We start from the raw sequence: 25,865 nt of genomic DNA on the forward strand, positions 1-25,865 counted from the left end.
AGTACTCACGAAAAGCAGGTTGAGGCTGCTCCCGCCGTCGATGAGTACTCGGGTTAGCTGTGAGCCCGCCACGACAGGGTCTAGGATGAGCGAGAATTTTCCCAACTCGAAGAAGCGAGTCCATTGACCGTCCTGGGAAAAGGAGATCGGGATCTTGCTGTATCGTAGAGGCCTTGTCGTGGCTGGCTCCACAGAGAGTATTTCGTGCAGGGTTAACTTCCGCGCGCGCTTGGAGGGGAATCCATCGTCTCCGCTGAAGATGACATTGACGACATTCTTCGGATCCTGGAAGTCTTGAGCCCCCGACTTGTCACCTCCCTCGTCATCCTCCTGATCCTTTCACTTTCCTCCCTAAGGGAGGGGTGGTGCATTGAGTGACTTTCAGATGGTGACGCACTCGAAGAGCATGTGTCGCGACTTTGGGTGTATCTGGCACTGTTTGTGCATGACTTGCTCGTATTGTGTTTGGTTGTTCCCCGACTTCTTGCCACGTGCATTGCGCTCAACGGCGGCGACTTCATGGTCTGGCTTGCGCTTTCGAGTATTCCCCGAGTTGTTCGGCTGGCTTTTGATGAAGTGGTTGTTACCATTGCTTTGCTTGTCGTGGTTGCGCTTGGGGAAGCGGTCGTTCTCCTCGTCCTCTTGATCAGCCCACCGAGCCATCATGTCACGCAGCTCTACAGCAGTAGTCAAGCGATTGCGCCCGAAGTCGTGGTAGGTGTACTTCGAGAAGAGACTGTTCTGGAAGCAACGGATGACGTCCTCATCGGTGATGTTGGTGATGGTGGCGCGCATCTCGAAGAAACGCCGGGTGTAGGACCTCAGGGTCTCGTTCATCTTTTGCTTCACCTGGGATAGATCGTGGCGAGTGCCTGCCCTGATCATGAATCCTTGGAAGTTGTTGATGAAGGCCCGCTTGAGGTCCTCCCACGAGTCGATGGAGTTTGGTTTGAGGCTTTCAAGCCATGTGAGGGGTGTTGACTCCAGAGCCACCGGGAAGTAGAGAGCTTTAGTGGAGTTGGATCCCCCTGAAACTTCAATAGCAACGGAGTAGCATCAAATCCACTGGCGTGGGTCCTACTTATTGTCGTACTTGGGGATTCCGACTGGTTTGAAGTCCTTTGGGTAGGACTTGTCGGTGATGCTGGTGGTGAAGGCGGGGAAGCGCTCGCTGTTATCGTTGTCGTGGCACCTGCCAGTGCGGTCCCTTCTCCTTGCTTCAATAACACGTCGCGCGTCGCGGCCTTCATTGATCTTCTGCCTGAGGTCGATCGTGGGGGCATGGTGAAGGCTAGCCTCGAGTGGATCTTGGCCTTGATGCCTTGCGCCACGCTGGTTGCGAGTGGATTGTTGTACTTCTTGCTCATTGTTGCCACATGCGGATGGGTGGCCCTCGATGCGCAGGCGGTTGTCATTCCTCCGGCTCCCAGGGCCTCCTCGAGGGGTGCGACTGACCAGTGCAGTATCAACATGGCGCTCAGACCTCGAGGGTAGATTCCGAGTGGGAGACACTGGATGTTGCCCCTCGAGTTGCACGAGTGGGCGCTGGGTCAAATACTGCAGCCTTTGTATCTGAGGATTGGGTGGGAGTTGTTGAGCTAAGAGTGCTGGTTCTGCAATGGTGCCAATCGGCATACGGTACTCCCTATCCGCGACTGCTGCAAAAGCATTGTTGAGATCCCTTGTTTCGCGGGCGTGATTCTGTGCATTGCGCCTGCGTTGGGCGCGCTTGGCGTTCTTTACTCGCCGGATCATTCGGTGCTCCTCGTCTTCATCCTAGGGAGCATCAGCCGTGGGCTCGTCGCTAAGATGTCCGCGAGTTGCTCGTTGTCGTACTGGGGTCCAGCTCATCGTTCTGCATGTTGCGAAGGGAGGCTATGTAGACTTGACGATCCGGTGAGTGGTTAGCCATAAGACTGTACTTGAGTAGCTCTGTGCTACTTTCTCCTTCTTCCGTGATGGGAGAGAGAGGTCTACCCTCCTAGAAGGGTAGTTCCTGCCTGAAGGCCACAAGTCGGGACTCGTAATCGAGTAGTTCGGAGGGCTCAAAGCCCTTCCAGTACACGAAACAGGCTTGCGGTGTTGATGAAATGGTTAGAACCCTGTGGCTGCCCGAAAATGATTTGGTGTGTAGCCATCGGGTTGCCGGTGGTTTTCAAGGGCGGGGGCCGCCTGATGAGCGGTGGCTCCCTCATCTCCGAGTCCTTCTCGGGACTAGCTTGAAGGTGTAGTACTGCGCGGGGAGAACTCTTCATTGGAGTCCGAGTAGATGGTGAAAACGGAGCCCCCCGACAAGTGGTGGCTCCCACATCCTTGATCTTGAGCAGCAGATCCAAAACCTCCTCCAAATCGGAGAGGGATTTAGATAGTGTGGTCTTTTGAGATCGATTTGAATCTGACCCGACTAGATCTGGTGCGTCACGAGTGGAAGTCGCATCGAAAATGGACATCTTTTCGATATTTTGTGCCAGATCGGGAAGCAACAGATCGTCGAGGTTATCGATGAACTCGTCGAGATCGTTGCTTGGAGTCGATGAAGGGGCCTCCGGCTCCTTGAAATTGGCTAGGTGGCTGTTGAAGCCACCCAAATCGTTGGCGATGCAGATCTAGAAGCTGAAGAAGAAAGTTGTGCTCTCGTCGAGCACAACGCTGGTGAAGTTGAAAGAAGCCATCGAATTCTTCGATGGATGTTCGATGAACACCCCTACCTGGCGCCAGCTGTCGGTGTTTTACCACCATGCCCACCGAGGGATACCCCCGAGACGGTGAGTTTGTAGGTAGGGTGTCGCCGAGATCAGGAACTCGAAGGTGCAAGGAACACAAGGTTTAGATAGGTTTGGGCCGCCGAGAGCGTAATACCCTATGTTCTGTGTAGTTTTTATTACCTTTGATGGTGATTCTCCCCGTGGGGGTCCCTATCTGCGCTTATATAGTCTGGGGGACAGGTTTACATGGAAGTCCTAGTCGGTACAAGCCCAGGAGTACTACCCGAGTACTTCTCGGATTGTTTCCTACCGTGTCCGACTAGTTTCACTACTGTACGAGTAGTCCTACTGCACTACGAGTAGTTACAACAGATGTAGGGCATGGACCATGTTCCATCCCGTATCCTAGGAGAAGTATGCCACGTGTACAGTCTCATGTACCCGGGTCTGACACTCGCCCCCCGACCGATAAAGTACGACGCGCAGGAACGAGACAGGACAGCCACTCCACGACGCAAGATTTGGACGGTGGACGGCGGAGGACTCCGACTGACAGAGTTGGCGGACCCGACTGACACAGCTGACGACCCCGACCAGCGGGGCTAGGAACTCTCTCTCTCTCCAGCAACCTTTTTCTACCCATAGTTCTCCTGTAAAGCTGAACCCCTTGGGCTATAAAAGGGAGGGTCAGCTGCCTAGGCAAAGAAATGGATCGGATCACATAGAACCGACCAGACCAAAAACCATAGACTCTCAAATCTCACAACTTCCGCTCGAAAGCTTATAACTTTCCAACTCTCACGAGCACCTGGGCTCAAGCAATACATCCGACTGACCCCGACTGGACGTAGGGCACGATCGCCTGAACCAGTATAAATCTTGAGTCATTATGTGCTAGGCCACATCCGATCATGACGCGCGATACACACTTCGAGTAGGTTTAGCTGTCGGCCATTCTTGGAACCAACAAGATGTGTATAAGTTTAGTATAATCTTGGAAGTTCATTGCATGGTACTGGTGTTGTATAACCCTATATGTGGAAAGCATAGTAGACAGAGTCTTTTCTATCTTTGCCGCATCATCAGGTTCTTTTTGGCAAAATTTCAACTTACAACAAATTGTATCAACGGCATGTTTATACTCTTCAACAGTTTTAAAATCTTGAATATGTGAATTGTTCCATTCATATCTGGCTTCAGGCTAGACTAGTTGTTTATGCTTCTCATACTGTGCTTCTCATACTGTGCTTTGAGTGCAGTCCACAAAGCTCTGGGACGTTCTTCCATTTAATGCCTTAGCAATAGTAGTACATCAAATCTTACTTTTCTGTGGTATTTGGGTCTCCTACTTCAGATTCATTAAGAACTTGAATTAATCCTCGAGATGAGAGACTGATCTTCATATCCGATGACCATACTGGATAATTGTATCCATCAAGTGTGAATTCTGTTAACTCCTTGGTGATCATTGTATCTACCAGGTATAAACCATAGATTTGATTAATTTACAACAAAGTGCAAATCGAAATCATCATGGTTATGTGTAATAATAATTATAATAAATGCAAAAATATTATAAACAAGTTGATACTTCTATGTTTGCGTGGACCTCATATTTGGAAATTAATTGTGGTTTGGATAGTCACCAAATTAGATGTAGACCTGTTATCATTTTCCATATCTTAATATTGGGTGTGCACGTTGAATATAATCTCTATATACTAGATATAGAGTAGATCTCGTAGTAGCATATATGTCATGCGACCTTGTGTATGGCCAATTTTAAATATGGATTATAGAAATTATATACGCATATTTGTCCAAATAGTGATATTGGGTACGCATGTTGAAGATAATCTCTATGTATTAAACATAGAGTAGATGTTACAACAGCATATATATCACGCTATCTTGTGTACGGCTAATATCAAATTATGGACTTTATCGTATTTATGCTAAGACAATCACGTGCTTAAACTAATTGATCACACACTAATTAGATTCGATGTAAGTTCCAGCTAAGCTGCACCTGGTTCTGATTCTTTTTTAAGCTCAAGTTGCTTGCCGTAGATCTAGATAGACTAGAGGTCTGGTTCAACTCCCCTGGGTTTTGGGAGACAACAAGAAGAAGAAGATGTGCCACTGCCCTGCACATGGGGGCAATTCTTACAACTCGATCATGATCAATCGTGCTCCCGAGTCGTAGCTTTTGATCGTTGACCAGCCTCACATCAACCGCTCAGCCTTCCAAAAGGTGAAGACGATGACGGCTACCTGCCAATGGGTACCAATTTGTTTTCCACCTGGACCATGGAAAAGGGATATGGTGGTAGTTGGCTTACAGCTAATTCCTTCATCAAACACGTATGGCGGATTATCTATACGAGCTAGCACGCTACCACACAGGCGCGCACGCACAGTGTGTGAACCCCATGGAGAATTGGAGAGGGAGCGACTCGCGCGTGACATTGCGAAAGGCGGGCGTGACCGCGGCGAGGCGGTAATGGCGTCACGTAGAGCCACCACAGCGACGGCGTCGCACGGCACACGAGAAGGATGTGCGTGCGGTGAGGACGACGACGGCGGACGATGTGGCCATGCGTGATGCCGGCGTGTGCCAAGCCAACGACTGGACACGCACGCACAATGTATAATGCAAAATCCATGAATTCGTTTCGTTCCTCTCGAGTGTTTTCCCGACACGCATGGCTCATGACTATGTGCCACAGGTTTGCAAGCAAGGAACACCCGTGAACTACTCCCTCCATCCGTGAAAAATTGCAACTCTCGCTTTCGGAGGAGTCAAATATTTTAAATTTAACTAAATTTATACAAAATAATATTTATATTTATATTATAAAATAAATATTATTAGACTAATCATATAATATATTTTCATACTAAATTTATTTACAAATATAAATATCAGTAATTTTTTTATATAAATTCAATTAAATTTAAAATTGTTTGAATTTTCAAGAAGTAAGAGTTGTATTCTTTTGTGGATGGATGGAGAGAGTAATAACTTGCATTGAAAAAACAACTGAACAAAATGGCTACTACGTAATTTCGATGTGAGAAAAGGAACAAATTCACCGTTGACGTTTTGGTGAGAAAGTCAGAAACACTCTCACAACTTGCGAGCAATTCATAATTTCAGATGATCCTCCGGAGATTATAGAAATAGACACGCCCTCACAACTTGCTGCTGAGTTGTTAGAGAGGGAGAGATTGAGAAAAAATCGGTTCTCTAGCATATTCGCGGCGGGTCCACGGCAGCCTGCCGTCTCGCACCAAACACCAGTGCCACCCAACAGATTCCTGACACGTATCCCGTCACCGACACCAAGCGGTCGGGCCGGATCGTACGTGCCAGTGGCACCCTTACGTGGCGCTCCGTTACTGGTCGAGCGGGCTGATCGCAACGGCGCCCCCGTCGCAGCTCCAACGCATTCCATTCCGCGCAGCAGCGCCCCCGTGCAATTATGCCACCGCGTTGAGCCCGCGGGACGTGGGGCCCACGTTCCAGTGACCCGGCCCGGCTCTGCCATCATCATCGCTGACACGCCCCTGAAAAGGGCCTATCGGAGGAGTAAGGGCGAAGTAATCCCTAATCACTGCTCTAAAATTACCTTGCCACGTCGATGACAGTGTGGATCAGCGCGGTAAACAAACGGGGAAATGGCGAGCGAGGCGGCTGGCTATAAATGAGCTCCTTGCACCTCCTTTCCTCCTCCCCGCCCCACCAACACTCCAACCCACACCACCAGCCACACCATCTCCCACTCGTACGCAGCCAAATCCGCCTCCCATCCAGCGCCCGCCCACCACAGTTCCAGTGAGTTCGAGCGAGGTAAGCTTAGATCTGAGCGAGTTCTCGCGCGTCGCAGGTAAAGTTCACTCTCGGCCCTCTTCTTCCCTCTTGTTTTCTTGGTCTGGTTTTCGCCTTCATCGAGCAGACAGCGAGAGACCCGGGGCCTTTTCGATCCTGGGCTTCAGATCTGCTATTTCTTGTTCTGTTTGGGTTTTAGCAGTCTAGGTTGCTAGTTCGGTAGCCAAGAGAGGTTCTTTTTCCACACCTCCCTTGTGCAAGTTCGTGTGCAGATCTACCACCGGAGGCCATCTGTTTTTACTGTGGCTGTTGGGTTCTGCCTGTTTTGTTCTTGGTTTGCTAGAGAGAGAGAAAAAAACAAAAAAAAGAGTTTTTCTTCAGATCTGCTATAGTCTAGATGGCTGCCGTTATAGATCTGTCCGGGGAGGAGCTGATGAGAGCACTCGAGCCTTTTATCCGGGATGCCTCTGCTCCTCACGAATCCAGTCCGCTTCTCCAACACCACCACCCTCTCAGCCCCACTTCGCCGTTCTCTTTCCACCACGCCGCCGCCTACGGTAGGTACCCGTTCGCCGGAACCGAGGGGGCGGGCCAGCTGAGCCCGGCCCAGATGCAGTACATCCAGGCCCGCCTCCACCTGCAGCGCCAGACGCAGTCCTCTGTCCTGGCCCCGCGGGCCCAGCCCATGAAGGTCTCGTCGGCGGCCCCGACCCCGCCGCGGCCGCAGAAGCTGTACCGCGGCGTGCGGCAGCGCCACTGGGGCAAGTGGGTGGCGGAGATCCGCCTCCCGCGCAACCGCACCCGCCTCTGGCTCGGCACCTTCGACACCGCCGAGGAGGCGGCGCTCGCCTACGACCAGGCCGCGTACCGCCTCCGCGGCGACGCGGCGCGCCTCAACTTCCCCGACAACGCCGCCTCCCGCGGCCCGCTCCACGCCTCCGTCGACGCCAAGCTCCAGCAGCTCTGCCAGAGCATCGCCGCATCCAAGAAGGGCGCCAAGAAGTCCGCTCCCGCCGCCGCAGCCGCCACGTCCTCCGCCTCCGCCCCCACCAGCAACTGCTCCTCGCCGTCCTCCGACGACGCGTCCTCGTCCTGCCTCGAGTCCGCCGCCGAGTCCTCGTGCCCCTCCCCGTCGCCGTCCGCCTCCCCCGAGTCGGCGGTGCCGGAGATGCAGCAGCTGGACTTCAGCGAGGCGCCGTGGGACGAGGCCGCCGGCTTCGCCCTCACCAAGTACCCGTCGTACGAGATCGACTGGGACTCCCTCCTCGCCGCCAATTAACCACCTTCTTGGCTCCTTACTACTACTATTATTACTACAGCAGCAGAGGCTTAACGGCCGTCGCGCAGATGGTATTTTTGACATCTCGCGCGGGCACTAGTGGATTATTAGCTCTAAACCCGTTCGTTTTGTGTAGATGTTTCAGGATTCGTTTTTGGTGTTGGTGTCAGTCAGTTGTAGATGTCTGTTAGGTTCTGGTTCCCGGAGGGGAGAACCAGCCGATGGGAGGCCGGCGTTTTTGTGTCCGGCGTCTCCCGGTGGTCGGTCGGTCACTGGTCAGTGGCTCCGGCCGGTCAAGTGTCCATTGTTGTAGCTCTGTTTCTTGGTAGGTGCTGCTGCTGCTCTTGCTGTTCTACGGGTTGTATGAGCAGCAGAGCAAGATGTGATATTGTTATTAGTATGGTGTAAAATCAGCTCGCGGTGTCGAGGACCTGTAATCTGATGAACTATTATTGTTAGTGCTATATATTATCTGTCTGTAAAAATCAGTGTGCTATTTATGCTTCCATGCGAGATGTGTTAATCCACGGTCAAAGATATTTTGCATGAATGATGAACTGAATTGATTGTAATCCTAGGAAGTACTCGCTCCTAAAAGCAACAGCATGATCTGATGAAGGTAAGAAGGCTGCTCATATAATTCGGAGGCCTAATGCACCAATCTTTGTTGATGAACGCAGAAACTCCTCTTTTCCTATCACATCCCATGCTTTTATCACACGCATCATTGGTTGCGTTGCGCATCATGGTGGAACACAGGCTGGTTGAATCATGAACTGGCCATGAGTGAGCCAAAAGTTCCCAGGCTGCCGGTGTCATGAACTAAGCGATGACCGAGCAAGAGCAGTCTCCGTCACACTTGCAGCTGTCTGTCTGCTAATTTAGCAAGCAAACCGTCCGCGAGCCGATTCTCAGTTTCAGTAATCTTTCTGTCACCAGCACAAAATGCTCCTCGCTGTTCATTAGTCGGTTGCATATCATCCATCCAACGTCGATGTGTGCACCCACGCGAGGCGTGTGATCCAATTGAGCTGGACATTACGGGCTGCGCAATTCATGAACTGGCCATCACGACGAAGCAAAAGCAGTCTCCGTCAGACTAGCTTCATCTTTTTTTCAGGAGTACGAAGAATAAGGGTGCGTCGTATCAAACTATTTAGAAGTATTAAATAAAATCTGTTTATAAAATTTTTTCACAGATGACTGCTAATTCGCGAGACAAATTTAATGAGACTAATTAATCCATAATTTGCCACATGATGCTACAGTAATCATCCGCTAATCATGGACTAATATATCTTATTAGATTCGTCTCGCGAATTAGCTCTGGGGTTCTGCAATTAGTTTTGTAATTAGACTTTATTTAATACTTCTAAATGATAAGATTCTTTTTTACGTGACAGGTCTAAACTTTAGATTCTAGTAAACGAACACGGTAGGACGACTCGCTTCATCTACGGGTGATCAGACTGACTGACGGATGGTCCTAGACCATCCAGCAGCGGTATATCCGTATATCCCAGGCCAGGTGCGCTCGCGCAACAAGCCCAGACCACACCTCGCATCACTGCCGTGTTGGGTGCGCGCCCGTCCATGTACTCCATCATGTAGACGCCCCGGCGCTGCACGCTAGCCGACGGCGCGAAGCTTCGCGGATAGTGGTGGCACGATTTTTCCGCCGCGATCCGAGAGCGACAGCGCTCGTGGACCGGTCTCCGGTCAGGTCAGGGGACGTGAGTTTTCATGGCCGTCACTACGAGCGGGGTGATGCCGTACGCGCCCGGAAGTCCCCGAATACTACGAGCGGGATCGACGCATCCTTTCCACGGCGGATGCGCTCCACATGCGGCGGATCTCGCGGCATCCGGTTCCCGATTTTCCAATCGCAAGCGTGGTTTGAAGGCGGGCGGACCGTGGACTGGGTCGCTCCGGCTCTGTGATCGGCGGCGGCGGCCGCTGCGTGATCTTCTTGTAACCGTAGTTGGCCAGTCAAATGATCTGGCCATCTGGGTTAGGTTAGGTTAGGTTAGGTTAACTGCCTCCTCTTTACACCCTGGGGCGTTCAACTTTTGAACCGAGACGGCGGCGGGCGGCGAGGGCGCGGGAGTGATTTCCCGCCACAGAATGTTAAACCCTGGTAGGAGGAGCTGCTACAGCTACGGTGCTAGTACCGCGGAGGTGGAAGCGAGCGTCGGCTCCGCGTGCACGCGATCTCCGGGACGGGGGCGCCGGGGCGCGAACGCCGCAGCGTGCAGCCATCAATGCCGCCTACAAATTGCCGAGGAGGCCACCAAATTAAAGGGGGCGGACGGACGGATAGCGGTGGCCCCTCCTCCGACGTGACGCGAGGGAGACGACGGGGCCCCTCCCTCCTCCCTCACGCCCTGGACCGCCGGTAGGCGTGTGCGATACGACTAGACGGGAGCAGCAGCGCAATCTCTGTGCGTGTGTGTACGCTGGGGGAGGGAGCAGGCGGACGGGTCAAAAGGCAGCAGGGAGAAAGCCGCAGGAACAGAGCACCGCAACGCAGTATCTGGTGCTGGTGCCCCCCGCTTTGCCTCTCGTCTGCTTTCGCGTTTTGCTTTGGCATGTGGTAACTGGCAGTGGCGCGAAAACGGCGAGCGTCCTCGCGCCCCTGGGAGGTCTCGTCCGTCCGTGGCAACTTGGCTGCGCCGGTGACCCCTCGCCCTGCTAGCCTGGTAGCTCAGGGCTGCTGCCTGCGCCTTGTTAATTGCGAAAGGCGGGCACACCAACCCACCGCACAAAGCCCACTGATGCCGCTACTAACATGTGGGTCCTCTCCTACCTAGCGCTGGCCCCACGTACCTGCCCTTTCGAGCACGCGTTTTGCTGCCTCACCGGCTCACTGCGGACATGGGACTATGGGAGTATGGGACATGAGCTGCTGGTGGCTCTTTTCCAATTTAACCCTTTTCACAAACTATTTTTATTAATAGATCCTGGACGAAACTATTTTCATTAATATGAGTAATGATTTTCTAGGAGCTTGTAAGAATTTATTATGCATTTTATAAGATTAACTAGCATTAGCAAATTAGAAACTGCACTGAAAAACAATCATTCCATGCCAAACATTGACCGCAGAAGATTGTTGAAGGCAACCTTGACGTGTCAAACTTGGCTTCATGATAATTTGTTTCTTTGTGAATTAACTATGAATTAAGCAGTGCGTACACACTTAATTATTTCTAGAAGTTTCAACAAATATTTTATGAGTCCATGTAATTTTATCATGTAGAGGATAGCACTACGCATCTAATCGACTTGATCTCACACTAATCAGATATATATATTTATTTTTTCTGTGGATTTTACAAGTTTTTAATGCACAACTACGACCGTTGTTCGTGCACATGCAGCTCGGCGTGCAAGCAGGCAACGCTTTGCTGGCTCAATTCGGCGTTCAAAGCGAGCACACCCAGGTTTGGCCGTGTAGCCACGATATTGCTTATGTGGCGTGTTTGGCGTTAGGTGAAGGAGCGCCGAGTCACGTACCTCGGCGTGGAATCTTTGTACGCCGAGCTTTTGAGTCCATTATTAGAAATAATTTCGTCCGGGATCTTATTTGTAAAAATAGTTTGCGAAAAAGACCAAACTAGAAAAATAAAATCACTGAGCTGATAGAAATAATTTCTCAAGGTCACCGGCGTCGGCGCCATTGCTTCCATAAGATCACGGTGGACGATCTTACGGAAGCAATGGCGGCGACGCCGGGCGACCGTAGCCCACAAACAAGCAAAATAAGCAAAGCAAGCAGCCGAAAAGAGTGAACGAGCCCGGACGGGAAGGCTGTCGCCCAATTACGCCAGTGCAGCACTTGTTTTCCATTTTACTTCGGTGACCATGCAGCGAGCACGAGCGCACCGAGCAGATAACCTGTAAGCTAGCGTTGCGTTGAGACTTGAAAGTGGTCGACCAGGCTCCAATCCGACTTTTAATTTTCCTTATCCGGCAGCATGTATCCCAATCGGCCCTTATGCAGGCCAATCTTATCCACCAAAGCTTGCAACTGCAACACTGGTTTCAGCTTTTCGCAGATGCACGGCTAAATCTCTTCTTCCCTCTCAGCTTAGCCGATCATCAATCAGTTTCTACCCTTTCGAGACGGGCAGAGTTGTTCTTCTTATTTGAGTAAAATGCACTATTGATTCTCGAACTTGACTCGGAGTGCCATCTACTAGGTCCCCAAACTTTTTCAAAATATGCATTCAACTTTCCAAATTTGCTAATTGTATCTTTTGGGTCCAAATCTCCATCATTTCCATCAAACATGTCTGAGTGGCACACAGATTGCATGATGATGTAGACCTGACATGTGGGACCGCATATCAGTCCCTTGCCCCTTCTCTCTTGCCCCTTCTCTCTTCCTTACCTCTTTCTTTGAGGATTGTTGGATTAGAAGAGGAGTTCTAAGTCGGTCGTGTCACCCAAAAAGTTAAAATTAAGGATTTATGGGTTGTTTGCCTGTTGATTAAAAAGCTTTGAACAATCACATGCGGAAACAGTAAACCTATGTAATCCTTGTTAACTTTTGAACTTGAAATGCGTGTTACCCTACGCGAAGTGGGACTTGGTGGGATGTAGCCTAAAACTCGTGCTGAGATCAAGCCCGACAGGCGGTTCCATACGGGGTGCAAATAGAGTTTGGGTAACCGTAGTCCAGGTTCTCAAATTACTAGGATGAACGATTGCCATGTATGGGATAAAAAATTGTAGGTTTTAATTAGAGTCGTTGAAAATGTTTTGATTGAAAGCCATTTAGACGTCCAAACAATGAATAAAAATTCTATACCACAGAGGACAATAGGAATATATAACTCTCAATCGCAAGTGGCAATGATGTATAGCTCATGGATTTGGATATTTCACACGAGAAAGTGTAGTCTCAGGATTGGAGTGGCCTCCAGGCCTAGAATAAAAATCCTGTGTACCGTGTCTCGATTTTACCATTAAGTTTCTGATCTTAGCGACATCCTGCCTACAATTCTTCTATCTTGGAATATCCCTCGGTAAATTTGATGGTAAAACACCGACAGCCACCGACTAATACGGTGACATCATCAACACCCATAGTATCAATTGGTGGGATGCATTGATGCAACAATTTCCTTAGAAATATGACCACACGTTTCTAGCTTTCTTCCAGGCTTCACTAGCCTTCATCTAAGCTACCTGCTGCTAGATTTTCAAAAGTGTGCACTGCACCTATGCTCTAGGTTTTTCTAGATCAAGCTACTACTCTTCAACCTCTTAATATTACGACCAAAGAAAAATAAAGAGCTAAACTACTCCAAGTGTGTCTCAATGCCTAATAACACTTTGAAGTAGCTCACACTTAGTCTTCATGCACATCGTTTGCACCAACACAATGAAAATCTAACAATGAGGGGCCAAGAATATCATAAAAGCTCATCATTATTGCTGCAAAACACACATTACGCTAGTCGTAGTGATCATGTTGTAATTAATCAGCAAACTGAATTAAGGGAGTAGATGCTCTTTCACCGTGTTTGGTACTGGCTAGAGATGGCAATGGGTACCCGATACCCGAAACCAAGCGGGTTTTTACTCTATTAGGGTACGGGTACGGGCTAATATCTATGCCCGTGGATTTCTTAATGGGTGATAATCTGTACCCAGCGGGTACGCGGGCATGGGTATGGGATCGTAGCACCCGAACCCGCAAACCCATGAGTTTTTTTAAACCCGATATAATATAAAGAATGCAGATCATATACTCATTTTATTATGGCCCAATAACTTTGTTTTGGAACTTTGATGTCTAATGTAGTGAACTAGTGGTGCCATGCTAGGAATGGTGGACAGTAACTGGATATTAATCTAGCTGTGAACTTATGATGTCTGATGTGATCAATGGTGTTATGATTTGTGAAATACTCTATCATTCTTATGGTTGATGTTTATCATGTACTATTGCCTCAGTTTTATGTATGTGTCTATTAGCTGATACATCTGAGTGGTTGAGTACTTAACAGATTGTCGGGCACGGGCAGCCTGCGGGTACCCGCCACCCGTGCGGGTACGTGTTTGGGACATAATCTGTACCCGGCAGCGGGTATGGATTTCTTAGCGGGTGTATTTTATCCTGACAGGCACGAGTATGGGCAAGCAATACCCAGCTGGCGCGTGCCCGTTGCCATCTCTAGTACTGGCCTAGATTCGCTTTCGTAGGCAGCGAGGATGAAGGTAGAGGTAAGGTAAAAGAAAGGATATAGTGTTTTTTTAGAAAAGATAAAAGATACGAGGATGAACTAGGTTCGAAGGTAATACAACAACTGTTCCTGGCAACTGCGCCAGAAATGTTTGTTAGTATTTTAACATTCACGAATAAATCCTCAAGCGCACGGATATACCATTACAGCACTGTCATACCTGGGACTATGGGGCTGTGTACATAACGTAGTTTAAACAGGATTAAGAGATAAAGCTTGTTTTATCTCTTATTTATGTTGTTCTTTACTCGTATGAGTAGGAGATAAATAGTCGGTACAGAAGAAAACTACTCGAATTGTATTCGGGTACGTTTTCTTGCCTAGTATTGGACAAGGATTCATGTAACCCTGTCCTCCTGGATATATAGGGGGGGCAGGGACCCATTCAAAACACAACATCTACACCCAAGGCAATACAAACCACTATACAGGACGTAGGGTATTACGCACCATGCGGCCCGAACCTGTCTAAATCTTGTGTTTCTTGCACCTTCGAGTTCCTGATCTCGGCGTCTCCTCACCTAAACTTACCACCTTGGGTATACCTCTCGGTGAGCAGCCGGTAAAACACCGACAAGCACTTCACTCAGAGAGTATTTAGGGTATCGTATTTTCTCAGAAAATAAAGGTGTAACGGTCTTCTAACTAGTTTACCTTGAAAAATAAGAGATAGAATGGCCTGGGGTAGTGTGTTTTATCTAAGGAAAAAGGTCAAGGAAGGTTAAAATCTGCTGCTAGTTGTTTACTTCGGGCACTGGCTCTCCTTGGTCTGCCAAGTGATTCCGACCAACAGCTCTACGCCGAAACCCGAACGTGGGCGAGTACAAGGGATGGACACGACTGTCACCACCTGCCGCCTACCCCTACAACACCGTGGTGCTCAAGGCAAACAAAGGTAATCTAAGGCCTAAACACCACGTTTATGCTGTCGACTACTACTCTAGCGTTGCGCAGGGTTATCCCTTCTTTATTAGGGGCCTCTACTATAGTATCCGCCACGAGAACGGATGATGATCTCGCAAATGAATAACAACAAGATAATAACTTTACCAAGAACTTGACCACTTAGATAAACTCAGGTACTTACTCAAATGATTCATACCTGACAAGATACAAGGAAGAAGAGTGAGGCCAACAAGTCTGGCTCCTCTCTAGCATTCTCCTCACACACTCCCTATCCTAATGCTACAAAGTAGGCATAAGGTGGAGTCCCTCTGCTTCTTCTCCAAAATGTGTTGTGTCTTGTGAGGAGGCTCTTCTCCTCCTTAAATAGTCCTCCAAGGGCGGTTCCCGGGCTAGGTAAACATGGAAACTCTTGTAACCGACGTAGGGATGGCGGTGGGAGTCTTCCCGCCAAAGCTGAGGGTGTCGGGAGGCCGTCCAGGTTCAGCCGACCCTGAGGGTTAGTTGACCCGCTGGTGGGCCCCCAAGCACCGCCTTTGTCTAGTACATTGATAGGTGGGTCCATGTTTTGATCCTTAGTGATTCCCACCAAGATACATCAATTTTGCCCCTTTTATGGGCCGTTGGATCCGTGTGCTTTCTTCTGATTCATCGGAGGTGTGTTTCTTTACTCTTCGAGTGTGTTTTGAGCACACTTTCTTCCATATGAAAGGTGTGGTCTTTTGCAAATAGTGATTCACCAAAGCTTGTGGAAATGGTTAGAGATAAACTCCTACATCTAGTTTGGTGTGTGTTATTTCATGGTTGTCTGCAGGAATTGATGGTCATATATTACATTTAAGGACCGTCAACAGCCGGCACGTTAAGCAGTGGACCCCCAGCCAGCCTCCAAGTCGCAGGCCGAGCAAACCCAGCAAGCCGAGCTAAGACGAGTGTTGACGGTCGTTAAGTTTCAAATTCGACCGTCAACCTCTGCATCGTTCAATACTAAATAACCACCAAACCTAGAAATAGGGACTTAACTCTAACCATTTCCACAAGCTTTGGTGAGTTATGATATGCATGCACCCATGAATAAATACCTAGGAAACACATCGAAGAACATAGAAGAATGCATAGAAAATCACACCCTGCGTTGCACAAGGATAGAACGGCCCACTTGGCAGAACAAACCGATGTAACTTTGTGGCAAACACTAAGAATTGAGCTAAGGGTCCACCTCCCAGTCACACATCTGAAGGCGGTGCCAGAAGGGCCCACCCAGGGGTCGGTCGATCCCAGGGTCGGCCGAACCTGGACTGGGTCCTGGAACCCTCAGATTTGGCGGGAAGGTCTCCAACACCTTTGTCGTGTTGGTTATCAAAGTTTCCTTGTATATCTGAGCCAGAACCGCCCTTGGAGGAGTATATAAGAAGGAGGAGAGCACCCCATTCTACACACCACAAGAGAAAAGAAGAGCTCCGCTCCAAGGTGAAGCCCTACCTCCGTAGTGCTTAGGAAATAGGGAGAGAGTGAGAGGTAGTTCAGGGGAAATGCCGGCCTATCAGCACTCTTCCCTAGCCTTGTATCTCGATGGATGCTTCCTTTCTTAAGTAAGTATTCATGATTTCCTGTGGTGATGAGTCTCTTGGCTAAGTAAGTTTTATTTTTTACTTGCTTGCGGGGTCGTTGTCCGCTCTTGAGCGGTTGTTTCTAGCTTAAGGACTGGAGTCTTAAGGAGTCTAGCTAGGGTAGAAGCAGTAATCGATAGCGTAGATGTGGTGCTAGACTTGAAGTTACCTTTGTTTGCTACCCTTCCCCACGGTTTGTCGGGGTAGGCGGCAAGTGGTGACAAACCTGTCCGTTCCTTGCAGTCCCCACAGTTTGGGTTGAGCGTAGAGCTAATAGCCGGATACGCTTGGCAGATCAGGTATAAGCCGGTGGCTGAAGTAAGCACGTAGAGTTCGAACCTATCTTTACTAGAACTCTTAAGCCATAGGAGTCCTCTCTATTCTCGTCTACTTTACTCTTGTTTGTCCTTAGATGAACCAGTTAGAAGGCTAGTACCTCCGTTCCCTGTGAAAATACAATACACTTCAATACTCATAGGTGAAGTGCTACAACGGTATCTCCGTGCGCTTGCTGATTATTCTGTGAACATTAAGAAATACCAACACTGAGATATTGGGCCGGCTAAGCCGACCCAACTACTTTCAGCCCAGTAACCCGAGCTATCTTTCTTTCTTCTTTTCCTTTAGCCGTCCTGACACGTGCGTCCCATATGTCGGCTAGAGGAAGTGGCTGACCGGTGGGATCTTCTGACCCGTGGACCCGCGTTTGACCATTTGACCATCGACTAGTCAACACTGACATCAACAGGGCCCATGCCCTGGCACTGCCACATGTCGCTAACTGTGTGTTTTTTATTTTCAAAATCCTTTTATCATTTTTAGAAATAGATTTTGGCTTAGAAAATTCATAATAAATTAACCGGGACTCCGAAAATTGTGAAACCAGTTTCATAATTCTTCTAAAATCATTAGTTATTTATTTGGAAGAACCTAGAGCAAGGTCCTCTTCTAAAATAGGATTTTGTGTTATTCGGACCTTCTTTTCTTCTCATTTGGTATTTATTTGCAACTAGGCCCTCGTTAGTTATTGTATTTACATATTAGGATCCACGGAAGATCCGGACGACTTCGATGACCTTGACTTAGAAGCAGAAGGTGAAGAAGAGGACCTTGCTAGCTCTAGGTTCACTCCCATCCTAAATTTGAATACCTATTAGGCCTTGCTTGCTAGTTATTATGCTATCGCTTTACTTTTTGTTATGATGAGATGAACCTGCATGGCCTATTTGTATACCTGAACTCCTTGAAATCCTATCACACTTGAATTACATACGAGACACCTTTGCTATGCTTTGCATGTGTACGTGTGGACGGGTGGATAATACTCCTGGCATGCGCCTTTTGAGGATTTGATGAATAGGGCTTTTAGTGGGGGCGAGTATAACTTAACCCGATTCTCGGATTGGGGTGCTTGGAGTGTGTATTTTGGGCACACTCTACGGAGTACATTTGGTGGATACTTGGTTGAGGAGTTGGTGGTACCCGTAATGGGTGCAGTTGCAGACCATTGCGATGGATACACATTTGGACGATGACGCTCGTTTCGGCAAGTAAGGACTGATGTGTGGTATCAAGCCGGTAGGAGGATAGAGTATCAGTGCAGGGGGAGGAGGTGCTGACCTCATGTCCCCTAAGGTGCAGGACCTTGCGGGGTCTAGATGGGAAGGCTTCACAGTCCTAGGGCAACCTCTTGCGGGAGGATGTGCCCAAGACTCAGGAAAGCCGGATGGTGCCGTAACTACTAGCTAGTTTACGACCGATGTCGTGTCGTTAAGGTGGTCGACGAACTGTCTGACTTCACTTCGAATGGGTCTAGGCGGACAACCCATGCAGGGTGAAAACTATAAGTATAGCTGCGCCCTGGGTCATGGACAACCCTACGTTCTGTTGCTCTTACTAGAGTAGTGTTACTTGACTTTCTACCTCTCTCTAGTGGTTATTTCCTGCCTGGGGTAGCTGAGGTGCGAGGAGCAGGAGTTCTCGCACCGACCTGGTTGGATGGAAGGTGTGTGTAGTCCGGGAACCTAGGATGCCGGGAGGGCCCACGACTTGGAGATGAGGATAAGGGAATTACTTGCTACTGCTGCATAGGAAAACCCTTAGCCTTTCCTAGTTACTTTTACATACTAGTATAATCCACTTCAAAGCTTGCGCATTGCGGATGGTGACGTGGACCTATCCCATTCCTTGGGGGAAGATCATTAGTTGCAAGTCCGAACCTGAAGCTCGAGACTGATCACGAAGATGCTACATCGGAAGGGTTGTGTTACTTCGCTCAAGGATGCCTGTGGTGAAGACCAGAGAAGAAGACTTGATGCCCTAGTTACTGTTTCGCAGGATTTCTACTTGTCATCTAGCCCAAGGGGCTTGTACTATATCGTGATCCAAGTTGTTTCAGATGTAAGTATTCAATATTGTACTCTGATATCATTTCATGGATTTGATATTATGCTGAAATGAGTTCTGTATGTGATAACGGTTGATTCTAGAACTATCACAAAGGTACAGGGAGTCAGATTCTCATTTCTAAAAATCCAGATCTCTTCAGCAACACCAACTAGTACTAAAGGCTATACATTAGTACCAGGTGGTGTTAGGAACCGGTACTAATCTGGGTGTACACATTAGTACCGGGTGACACCAACCAGTACTAATATATAGGTTTTAGTGCCAGTTGGTGTTAAACACCCAGACCCTTTCATCCACCACAAATAACCGGTAGCATTAGTACTGGGTTGGTGCTAGCATTAGTACCGGGTCCTATGCCTACCGGTATATTTGTAGTGGACTGATGGCTTGTTATCTAATAGTGTAATTGGCAACTTTTCACCAACAATGGCATAAAATATAATTGTCCTCTTTGCTCTGCTCACTCTCTCGATACGCATCACTATCATAGTCATTTTTCCACAATACATGTGTGACTGTGAGTGTTAGTGCCACAACCAATACGATCTTCTAAAGGTCATGAGGGCATAAATGTAATTAAAATCTAAGTTTCAGTGGCTCATAGGGAAATTTCTTAAAAAAGGGGAATGCATGTTAATTCACGTTGACTCCTTCAATAGGCAGTTTCCTCAAGCTTTTCCCATAAAATGATCCTTTGTTACAAATGACATGTTTCTCTAGTTTTTCTATGATTTGGCATGTGGGGAATAATTTTTCTTATTTTTGTTGATTTTCCATTATGGACAGCTGAAACCTTGTTTGTTTTATTAATAGCTAAGTGTTGACGGTCCTTAAATGCTAAATCTGATCGTCAATCATACTCATAAATAAAGAAAAACTATGCACCTTACTCACATACTTCTTTTACAATAACCTAGTTCCACATGTATTGGCAAGTATATGATTTTAGGAACACAAGTCCACAACAAGAGAGAAACGAGTACAAAATGCAGGCAAAATGCATAGAAGATCCTATCCTGCGATTACCCAAAGATAAGAGGGCCCACCTAGCAGAGCAAACCGTCTTACCAGGACACGAATCACCGAGGATCATCACCAGGGCCCACTTGCTAGCCAACCAGAGGAAGGCGGTGCCGGGGAGGCACCACCCAGGTTCGGTCGAACTTGGACGCCTTCCCGGCTGCCCAATCTTTGGCGGGAAGATCATCCTAATCTTCTTAAAGGCGGTGGCCCAAGTTTCCATACGCAGGCATGGCGGGAACCGACCTCTCAAGCTATAAAAGGAGGCCTCCCTCCTCATTCTCAACACACACCACATTGAAGCCTCTCTCCCTCTCTACTCTTGTGACTTGTACTCCTTAGGATAGTGGAGCTAGGCTAGTTCTTCTCTTTAGCGAATCCAAGTCGTTCTCGAGGTCGTTGAGCAATCCTCGGCCTTTTCTATGGCTTTGTATTTGACTTGTCAGGGATATATCTATAATTCAGAGTATCTTCATGGTTGTTACGCTATCTCAGTAGTATGTTATGCCATGTTGAGTGCTTCCTTAAGTTATGCAACTCATATGCTTAGACTAGAAATCTATGCTAAAGCAACAGTTTGGTGTGCCCTTTGGGCTTGCTCTAGTTCATTACTTGTCCATCTGCTGGGTGGGAGACCCGAGGGGACTAGAGCAGGTTCTGTATACACGAGCATGGTGCTCAAGTATCACAGGATCCATCGAATATGACCATATCCCACTATGTTGTATGGATAGGCGGCAGGTGGTGACTGCACGGTCCGTCCGCCACGTTTAGGAGTGGTTTGTGTACTCTCCCATATTTGGTTATAGTCTAGGAGTCTAAAATACTATCTTGGCTTGCTGGCAGACCAGTGCTGGTGTAGTCTTCCCATTTGCTGGAGGTTTAAGTCTAGTCCTAATCATGTGCTTTGCTTAACCCTTGCTAACTTGGATAAATTCCTTTAGGACCTTGTTTGTATGCCTATGCTCCCACTAACTTTTGGTCTATTCATTATTCTTTATTCTTGAGATTGACTTGTGTGTGTCACATTACCCTTATTCATATCATTTATTATAACTTACCCTGTATGAAATGCAATCTATAACTTATTCATATTGTCCTGATTATGTACCTACTAAACTCTTTTGCCCATACCATCCTTTGGAAAAATATTAATAATGATACCCGTGTACTCTCCGGGTGAAATGCTACAATAGTATATCCGTGCACTTGAGGATTTATTCTCTAAACGTTGCCGATTTATTCTGTAGACATTAAGACATACCAACACGCATTTCTGGCTCCGTTGCCGGGGAACACAAACCTGGTAGTGATGTTAAGAAGTGTCAATACTAAGACTGTGCCTAATGCTTACTGACCATCTGGTCGATGGTCGGATGTGCTCATCTAAACAAGTCCACCATGATGGCTTCCATGACCAAGAAGCCAAACTCACCATGCTATGCCAGTATGCCATAGCGATGACCTGTTCATGATGCTGGCAAAGACGGTAGACAAGTGGATTATCTTCATGGAGGCCATCAACTGTACCCTTGACGTGAAGGTCAAGCTTCAAAACTGGAGGAGGTTACTGGCGTCCTGCCGAGAGTCCTGGTTATCAAGGTGATGCAATCATAAAATTTAGTTTCAATAACAAGTTCTTATTGGCATGCCATAACGAGCAAATAGTCCCGTTCAAGATCAATCACATCAACAATTAAGCGGGACCTGGTGTTGATCCTTCTAGTAAGAGTAAGGACATGCACATTGAGATCCATTACTTCACCTTTGACATGTTTAAGCTCCAAGCCAACAATTGTCCCAACTTGGACTCCTCTATTTCAATTCCTCTGAAAGCTAAATATTTAAAATTTCTTTTATTGTGTAACTATGTATGTTGTGTACAACTAAATATTTTCACATTTCCACCATTTTCAGTTACATAGACTTTAATCTAGGCTTACAGCTCACTGTTACATCGCATATTTTGAAAAACGCTTTCATTATCATACTCGGTTACACGTTATGAAGCTCTATATAGGATAACCGATTTGACTCTATATAGGATAACCGATTTGAGGAAATAACTGGATGTGAAACTTCATGAGTCGGAACCAGAGAAGGAAGCCTTCCCACAAGGATATATTATTTACATATGTGATATGTTTTATGGCCACACTACATGACTCATAACTCTCATCGTCATCCCAAAAAAATAATTATTTTAATAAAGAAGATGATGCAGGCTGCTAAGAAAGGTGACCATAACATTTTCTGATGCGACATGATAAATCAAATTGGAGAAATATGCTATGTAATGCTTCTGAAGTGAAGAAATTGGGATACATCAAGTGATTCTTCATATCTTCATAATTGTGGATTAACACGGCACAAATTCTGGTTGTGTCCCCAAATCCTTAGTGATAGCTGATAGCATATGTTTCATGACTTTCGAGGCCGATTTGTTCATAGAAAGAAAAATATTACTACATAATTTGTATAGTTGTGACGTTTAGAATCGATGCACAACTTGACTAGCTATGCTATCTGCTACTGAGACAAGTGTAAAGTGTAGGCCATAGAGTTATATTGGGGAGAAAGGGGGGAGGGAGAGAGAAAGAGAGAGAGAGAGTAAAATCCCGTGTTTGGTAATGGCTCAACAGTGCTCATTGAGTCAAAGTTTAAGGGACTAGCAAAGTTACTTGCAAGTTGAGGGAGTGTGGATGAGGCAATAGTGCAATAGACGGTGCCATAGGGGACTAGCGGTGCAATTATCTCCATCCTCCACTAACCATACGTACTGTCATAACTTGAGGTGGAGTACATTCTAAGTTGTGGACAAATTCAGTTTAAAAGGACTAGAGGTCCATGTGAGTATACCATAACATCACAAACTAAATTCCACAAAGCACAAACCCATTTGACGTGGCATGTGTAAAGATAAACACAAACTACCTTATTTTCTCATGTATTAAGAAAGTTCCAACAAAAAGCACTTATGCCAAGACCACCCTCCGTTCCAAAATGTAGGTCGCTTTGGCATTTTTAGATTTGTAGTATTTGCTATGTACCTAAATATAATGTATGTCTAGGTGCATAGTAAAACCTATGAACCTAGAAAGTCAAAACGACCTATATTTGGAAACGGAGGCAGTAGCTAGCATTATCATGCCAACACACATACATAGTACATAGTTCCAAATAAAATGAATCAGCAAAGGTTGTAATCGGATCGATGTCGTATCATCTACGCTTATCCGGATTAGAATATGTCTACGTAATTCCAAAACCTTGCTTGTGCTACTTTCTCCTATGTGTATAAATAGGCCCCAAATGAAATGTTAGTCCATCATTCATATAGCTAAGACCACTCAGCATCTTAGACAGTGAAATCACATTAGCAACAATGGCAGCCAAAACAATTGTCCTCTTTGCTCTCCTTGCTCTCTCAGTGAGCACCACTACCGCAGTTGTTTTTCCACCATACTATTCACCACTGAGTGCCATTGCCGCAATCAATACTCCGTTATACTTCCCACACCCATTCGCAGTGGGATCGGCAAACCCATGGGCACGGTACTACGCACAGCAAGAAGCGCTAACTGCAAGTATCGCAGCCTCATCGGTTGGGATCGTGCAACAACCATGGGCTACCTCACATCAGCACTACCAGGCGCATCAGGCAGTACAGAGCATCATAGCACTGCAGCAGCAACAGCAGCTACTGCGTTATGTGGCGAGCCCTGCCACCTACTTGCAACAACAATTTCTTCCATTTGAATTGAACCAACTAGCTGTGGCCAACCCAGCCACGTACTGGCAACAGCAGCAGGTGCTACGAAACGTATTCAACCAATTTGCCGTGGCAAACCCTGCTGCAGCCTACGCGCAGACACAACAGCTGCTACCAAATGTGTTCCACCAGTTTGCCACGGTTAACCCTGTTGCCTACTTACAACTACAGCAAGTGGTGACAGACGTGTTTAGCCAAGTGGCCCTAGCGAACCCAGCTGCGTACTGGCAACAACCCTTCATTGGTGGTGGAATTTACTAAATGAGTAAATTATGAGCTGTACTCTATAAAGTAATAATAAAGTTTACAGTCGAGTGCATGTGACTCATCAGAAATAAGCAAGGCATTACATAAAGTATTCTCCTTGCATTCTATATTCATAACTATTTTATAATGCTTTGCGTTGTAAAATTAAGAACCTGAGACGCTAGTTGTAACTACAAACTTGAGCCTCGGCGCGTTATCCATGGTGTCCACCAGTAACATCTTGCCGTTTTCGTAAGCCAAATAAACAATTCTTACAGAACAAAAATATTAGGATAGTGGCTTGGACACAATCTAATAAGACCGGTTCAATTTCATTAACAAGTTCTTATTGGCATGCCGTAACGAGCGAATAGTCCATTTCAACATCAATCACATCAACAAAGCGGGACCTGGCGTTGATCCTTCTAGGAAGAGTAAGGACATGCACATTGAGATGCTTTACTTCACCTTTGACATGTTTAGGCTCCTAGCCAACAGTTGCTACAACTTGGACTCCTCTGTTTCAATCTCTCTGCAAGTTAAATATTTAAAATTCCTTTTCTTGTATAGCTATGTATGTTGTGTATAACTGAATATTGTCACCTTTCCACCCTCGTCAGTTACATGTTATGAAGCTCTATATAGGATAACCAATTTTGACGAAATAACGTGCTGTCAAACTTCATGAGGCGTAAATAGATAAGTAAGCCTTCCCACAAGAACATTTACATATGTGACATATTTTATGGCCGCATTATAAGACTCATAACTATCATCATCATCCTAAGAAATAATTATGTTTATAAAGAACATGATGTGGGCTGCAGGGAAAGGTGTCCACAACATTTTCTAATGCGACATGATAAATCGAATTGGAGAAATATTCTATGTAATGCTTCTGAAGTGAAGAAATTGGGATACATCAAGTGACTCTTCATATCTTCATAATTGTGGATTAACGTGGCATAGATTCTGGTTGTGTCCCTAAATCCTTGATGATAGCTCATAGCATATGTTTCAAGACTTTCGAGGCCGATTTATTCATAGAAAGAACAATATTACGACCTAATTTGTATAGTTGTGACGTTGAGAATTGATGCACAACTTGACTGGCTATGCTATCTGCTACTGAAACAAGTGTAGGCCATAGAGTTATATTGGGGAGGGGGGAGCGAGCGAGCGAGAGAGAGAGAGAGAGAGAGAGAGAGAGAGAGAGAGAGAGAGAGAGAGAGAGAGAGAGAGAGAGAGAGAGAGAGAGAGAGAGAGAGAGAGAGAGAGAGAGAGAGAGTAAAATCCCGTGTTTGGTAATGGCTCAGCGTTGCTCATTGAGTCAAAGGTTAAGGGACTAGCAAAGTTACTTGCAAGTTGAGGGAGTGTGGATGAGGCAATAGTGCAATAAACGGTGCCATAGAGGACTAGCGGTGCAATTTTCTTCATCCTCCACTAACCATACGTACTGTCATAACTTGAGGTGGAGTACATTCTAAGTTGTGGACAAATTCAGTTTAAAAGGACTAGAGGTCCATGTGAGTATACCATAACATCACAAACTAAATTCCACAAAGCACAAACCCATTTGACGTGGCATGTGTAAAGATAAACACAAACTACCTTATTTTCTCATGTATTAAGAAAGTTCCAACAAAAAGCACTTATGCCAAGACCACCCTCCGTTCCAAAATGTAGGTCGCTTTGGCATTTTTAGATTTGTAGTATTTGCTATGTACCTAAATATAATGTATGTCTAGGTGCATAGTAAAACCTATGAATCTAGAAAGTCAAAACGACCTATATTTGGAAACGGAGGCAGTAGCTAGCATTATCATGCCAACACA

At 46.9% G+C, this 25,865-nt stretch overlaps 2 protein-coding genes across 2 annotated transcripts; both read left to right on the forward strand.

The window, feature by feature from the left end:
- The first annotated feature begins 6,429 nt into the window (after positions 1 to 6,429).
- On the forward strand, positions 6,430 to 8,301 carry LOC112881432 (ethylene-responsive transcription factor ERF060-like). The gene has a single exon (XM_025946112.1). The coding sequence runs from the start codon at positions 6,935 to 6,937 to the stop codon at positions 7,814 to 7,816; it is 882 nt and encodes a 293-aa protein (XP_025801897.1). The 5' UTR covers positions 6,430 to 6,934; the 3' UTR covers positions 7,817 to 8,301.
- Positions 8,302 to 15,402: 7,101 nt separating this feature from the next.
- LOC112881057 (zein-alpha B49-like) lies at positions 15,403 to 24,098 on the forward strand. The gene is made up of 2 exons (XM_025945765.1): positions 15,403 to 15,472; positions 23,543 to 24,098. Exons 1-2 carry the CDS (start codon positions 15,403 to 15,405, stop codon positions 24,043 to 24,045), a joined length of 573 nt encoding a protein of 190 aa, XP_025801550.1. The 3' UTR covers positions 24,046 to 24,098.
- Positions 24,099 to 25,865: the final 1,767 nt, after the last annotated feature.

Source organism: Panicum hallii, chromosome 2 (genome assembly GCF_002211085.1).
Source record: "Panicum hallii strain FIL2 chromosome 2, PHallii_v3.1, whole genome shotgun sequence".
Classification (NCBI taxonomy): Eukaryota; Viridiplantae; Streptophyta; class Magnoliopsida; order Poales; family Poaceae; genus Panicum; species Panicum hallii.